Genomic DNA, 5,999 nt, shown 5'->3' on the forward strand with positions numbered 1-5,999 from the left:
TGTAGATATGTTCGAGATGCATCTATCAGTACTTGCTTACTGGCTGCTGTTAAACCCATTAAAACACGTGCTTTATCATCTTGGCTCAGGAAGCACACCTCATTTTTTCCCACCACCCTACTCGCGTTACGTAATTTGTACACAACGCCTTATACAAAATAGACATTGAATTTAACTCCGCCACACATGCGTTGCTGATACCCGCCTTAATATCGTAAATCTTCTACGATATTCACTAACGATTTCTCGAAAGAATTTCCTCTCCAATCGAAGTCGTAGCCGTAGGCGAAGAGCCAAAACTATCCAAATTTTTCATCATGTGACCACAATGTATGAATGTGAAGAATTCTTAACTGGTAAAAATGAAAATTTTTACACCATCAAAAAAGTTAATCGATTTTGCAAGTGAGAGTAGATTCAATCAGAATTCTGTCCTCACCATACTCATTTCTACTCAATACTTCTCAACAAAAATGATACATATATTACATGCATAATTATTAAATCCATGTTTATTCATCAGCTGTATTAATTTTTCAATTTTAATAATATGTCAATGATCTTCAACACGCTCATGGTAAATTCACTCTTTAAAACGGCGCTACTTGTTGCTGGCTACCCGAAACGGAAAGGTACACCTTGCAGGTAGTTGCAGTTGTTCAAAAATTAAAACCTACCGAAACCAACGTCAATAGAAGCGGAAACGGTAGCTGCGGTAGTAAGGCTTTTGCTACCTATCTTTCAATATATAAATGCGTATTACGAAATTCAGATTTCAGTAACGCTAGAAACAGCTCAACGGATCATCATGTATTCCTGGAATCATCCCATTGAAAAACAGATTTTGGATACTCTCGCAGCTAGGTATATCCTACCTATGAAGGATCGTAATAATTTAATTGGGATTTGCTGCGCAATACGAAAAGCTCATTGGCATTATCTGGACGTTTCATGTTCGGATGAATATAAAAAATGTGGATATAACAGATTCGCATACCAGATCTTCAGACATGTTCCATTTCTGCAGAAGCACATTCCGAAGATCGATGGAATTATGTCGGCATACATGCGATACCTTAACACGATCCCCACCAATGGAGCCATTTTATTGTCAGAGGACATGAAACATGTTCTCTTGGTACAATCTTACAAGGGTAAATGGGGATTCCCCCAAGGCAAAGCGGAAAAGGAAGGAAAAGAGGATCCATTCGATTGTGCTGTGCGGGAAGTTCTCGAGGAGATCGGATACGACATTCGGAAGAAAGCGTCCGGTAAATTTTGGGATGTAATGTTTACACATCCCTCGAGATTATACTTGGTTCCTGATGTGCCATATTCGACGAATTTCCGGCCTCAAACGAGAAACGAAATACGGAGGATAAAATGGTTTCCGATCGAGAGTCTACCGAACAGTAACGCTGAGGTAGATGTTTCCATGAAGGGCGGGTTGGAATTCTTCAGGGTGCATCAGTTTGTAGCGGAAATTCAACGCACCATACGTTTATATAACCGTGGTCAAATGATGGAGAGATGCCGAAGAAACAGTTTCGGCTTTTCCAGTAACGATGGCAAGTGGAGAAGGAATTCTTCCGATGGATCAGGCGTTGTTGAATATCGTAGAAGATATACGATATCAAGTGGGATACCTGCATCGAACGAATGGCGAAGTTAAATCCAATGTGTACAATAATGTTTACTAGAATGTGTTAATGTAATTATTGTGTGAATATTTGTTTTATTGAAGTTTATATGTAAATATATGTATTGTTCAACTATGTATTTAATGAGATTTTCAACTACTAACTGACATTCTCGGCCTTGCACGTGATGGTTGCAGCTTAACAGCTGTTCGCCATTGTTAAATCTTTAGGTAATAGTGATAGATGAAACCCTAAATGTAAAATGATGTTTTAGATTTAAGGTCCTTATTGTTTGTTCAGTCGCAAGCGCACTGAAGAGAGAATAGATGCATGCGACGCGATCCCCCGACGCCACAAAGCGCAATCCACTGCTCTCCCGCAAACAGGATTAAACATGCCGCCAACTAGCTGGAGGATAGTTTTGTGCTGTACAAGGACGGCACACAGTTCGAATTAAGACAGCAGAGCGTAAGCAACAGCAACGAATTGAAGTCAGAAACTGAAGGAAAACGGCAGAAGACATTTTAAGTAATTTAAGCTGTATTATATTATGTATAGTAAAGTTAAGTTAAATACAATGTACATAGTTTAAGTTTAAGTGTGTGTTGTGTTTTGTCTCCAAAACAACGTGTCCCTCAATCCGCCACAGTGAGGTTAAAGTTTCCATGCGAATGGAAAATCCCCGCTGCATCATTGCAATGAAAGCAGTTTGCATCGCGCCCACGGGGGGGAATTCGGTTCTCTCACTGGGCAAGCTGCGTTGAGGCAGCTTTGGAATCGCGCAGCGGGTTTAAGCCAGCAGTTTACAGTCCACTGCATTTAAGACGCTACATTGTTTGTTTACGTAAATTATTAGAGACTGTCACATACCACGTGGTTTACGTGGAACGGAAATATCTTCGCTTATTCTTGATGAGGGAAATGTGGTATAGATCATAGTATATTTAATCAAACTGTCCAAGTACTTTGAATCAATATTTTTGAACGATAAATGCATATTATCCAATGAAAATAAGTTTAATCTATTCTACACTTTCATTTTTAATTTTAATTCTTCCGCTCATCCTGAGTACCTTGTTTTTGAATGCATTGTGTTGTCTGACATTGCTGCCTGGGGATTCTCATATCATATTTCTCATACATAGGGTCTGCAACTGCAACTGTTCCCGTGGCCGAGTGGTTAGCGTCAAACCTAACATGCCGGGCGTTCACAATACAGGTCGATTATCCGGAGACTCGATTATCCGGAGTGTTTTATTTTTGATTTTCGGAAATTTAGAATAATTTGTATAATAATTCCATATTGAATAGCTAATATGTGTATCAAACGAACGGGCTTGACAAGTAGAATGAGTATGAGGTTTTAAAAAAATATATATGGCGCCATTTTGTGGTGGCGGCCATTTTGGATTTGCATTTTTCATAAATAACTGTGTTTTATTCCCTTTCATTTGATATACATATTATATACCGCTCAGCTTTTGAGACGTGCAGACGTATATTCCCATTGCGCCTATCACAAGTGAAGCATTAACCGTTGATTTTTCTAATACTATGCTGTGCCGCGTCGCGTGATCAGTGTTCCGCGATGAGGCGAGAAAACACGTTTAAAATAGACTATTCTCAATTCTCCGTTAAGCCGTCGGTGGAAAAGCTTGTTGGATTTTGTTCTTCAGTTCTCGGATTGAAGATGGAAGACATCAAACGACTTCAGTGCCACAGAGGTGATGCATGTGCGTTCGTAAAAGTCAGTGAATTGGCGATCGCACAAAAAGTCGTCGATGAACATGAGCGAAAGCACGAAGTGGAGTGTGAGGGGAAGAAACACACTCTTCGAATTACGCTGGAAGATGGTAGTGTAGAAGTACGTGTTTACGATCTCCCGGAAGATGTATCCGAAAGGAAGGTCGTCGATTTTCTCACTGCGTTCGGTGAAGTAATCTCGATCAAAGAAGTATCGTGGGGCGAAAACAATGAAGCCCAAGGTATACCGCTCGGCATTTGGTCCGCTCGTATGCTGGTAAAGCGAAATATAGATTCGTGGGTAACAATCGACGGAGAGCAAGCGTTTGTCGTGTATAAGGGACAGCTTCATTCCTGCCGCCACTGCAAAGAGCAAGCACACACTGGCATATCATGTGTCCAGAACAAAAAGCTTATTTACCAGAAAAGCTACGCGAACGTGGCGAAGCAATCTGGACATACTAATAGGTCAACCTCCAATCAACAACACAAGAAATCAGCTGGTGAGAGACCGACACAAACGAAGAAATCTACCGCTCCACCACTGACATCATCACAAGTGTTTCCGGAACTGCCGAGTGTTACGAACCAGAGTGAACACTCGGGTTCAAAAACGCACACAAGTGGGCAGCCCGAAAGCACCTCATGTCCAAAACCGAATGCAAACAGCCAGCCTGTAGCCCAATCTTAACGAACCAAATTGCTAGCGCCACCGCAAGCTGTCGTAGCTGTGGACGATTTTTTCAAAAAACCAGCGTTACGATCGCAGAGCAAGAGTAGCAATGGTAATGAAACAGATGACTCTACCACATCCAACAGCAGCAAATCGAACCGAGGACGACCGGCTGGTAAAAAACCTCGCCGGGATAATACCGACGGAGAGAGTTTCGAAGTGATGCTAATCTAAATGGCTCCCACATCGTATAATATTTTGTCCATCAACATCGCTACCATCACGAACCCCACGAAACTGAACGCTTTACGAAACTTCGTCAACAGTCAGAGCCTTGACATCGTGTGTCTGCAAGAAGTAGAGAACGAGCAGCTCTCCTTGCCTGGATACGTCGTTTTCTTCAATGTAGACCATACGAAAAGGGGCACAGCTATTGCTCTCAAACAACACATACAAGTTACAAACGTTGAGAGAAGTCTGGACAGCCGACTGATTGCGCTGCGAGTGCAAGACACGACGATCTGCAATGTTTACGCTCCCTCCGGTTCTTCACAACGCGCCGTTCGGGAATTTTGACGTAGGACTACGTCTAACCGGAAGATATAGGGGGTGAAATGAAAATCTAGGCACTGAACAAGTAGAAAAAAATGCAAGATTTGCAACGCTTATAACTCGAGCATTTCTCAATAGATCGCAAAGGTTTTTGCATCAATTGATAGGAAATATATCTACGCATCTATCATAACGAATAACATTTCATTTTTCTTGAGATAAATATTTGAATAATTGTGAAATATCAAGCATTGTCCAAATGAACTATGTGCCCATTTTTGATTGGTCCATTTTGTGCTCCTTAAATCGTACCGACCAAAACGGGCAACAAGAGCAGCAGCGAAATACAATGAAGCACGATTGGAAAGGAAAAAGAAAAAAATGAACGAATCATTGGTCGCAGTCTCACACATGCGTAATTCTCGAGTCAGCCAGTCAGTTTAAAATCCCCGCTCCGCTGCCGTAACGATCATTCTCATCCAAACCGTACACCACATCGTTTCGCATCACATCATATCAGCAAACCAACGCAAGCAGCCATGTCTGGATATGACAAAGGAGGAAAAGTGAAGGGAAAGGCAAAATCCCGCTCGAACCGTGTTTTTTTTCCAATTCATTCAGGCTCAATCGCATAAGCTTTGCGGAGCCGCTAATTCAAGTTTTGTTTATACAAAGTTTCAACTAATTGCTATGTTTAGTAGGATTCGACCGAATACTCGCGGTTTACTCGAGGTTAAAAGGGCAACAATTTCTGTGGGACATGACAGGTTAGGGATTAGGATAAGGAGTACCGTTGTCTCAACAGAGGGTTTCCACACGCACTGTAGCATTGTGCATAATGACCAGGGATATCATCTGGTGTTCGACTAACACGAACCGTGTTGTTCGCAGTTCCCCATAGGTGTATTCGCCAATTGTTCCGCAAGGGTAGCTAGGCGCGTTAGTACCAGTGCACCAGTCCACCTAGCCCCCGTTATATAGTTTCGGCCGCCGAATTGATCGAGTTGGCTGGCAAAGCTGCTCGCGACGATAAGAAAACCGCATTCAGAACAGAACACATTCGGTTCGGTGGACATCAAGACAACAGGCAGTTGCAGCGAGTGACGAGTGGCAAACGCATTCGCAAAACGGCAGCAGGTAGCAGAAGAAAAAAGTTTGTTCTTTATGCAAATTGCTTTGGTGGCAAATCCAGAACAAGGCGGCATCGAGGGCGATCGAAATGGTTTTGACGTAGGACTACGTCTAACCGGAAGATATAGGGGGTGAAATGGAAATCTAGGCACTGAACAAGTAGGAAAAAATGCAAGATTTGGAACGCTTATAACTCGAGCATTTCTCAATAGATCGCAAAGGTTTTTTTTCCCACGAAACGCTTCCCTACTACCTTCGTC

General features: G+C 42.2%; 1 protein-coding gene across 1 annotated transcript; it reads left to right on the forward strand.

Moving 5' to 3' along the window:
• Positions 1–808: 808 nt before the first annotated feature.
• LOC129781565 (m7GpppN-mRNA hydrolase-like) lies at positions 809–1,672 on the forward strand. Its single transcript, XM_055789231.1, has one exon. The coding sequence runs from the start codon at positions 809–811 to the stop codon at positions 1,670–1,672; it is 864 nt and encodes a 287-aa protein (XP_055645206.1).
• Positions 1,673–5,999: the final 4,327 nt, after the last annotated feature.

This window comes from Toxorhynchites rutilus, chromosome 1 (genome assembly GCF_029784135.1).
Source record: "Toxorhynchites rutilus septentrionalis strain SRP chromosome 1, ASM2978413v1, whole genome shotgun sequence".
In the NCBI taxonomy this organism is placed as follows: Eukaryota; Metazoa; Arthropoda; class Insecta; order Diptera; family Culicidae; genus Toxorhynchites; species Toxorhynchites rutilus.

Coding starts and splice junctions, on each gene's coding strand:
- LOC129781565 (XM_055789231.1), top strand. CDS start 809: ATGTATTCCTGGAATCATCCCATTGAAAAACAGATTTTGGATACTCTC.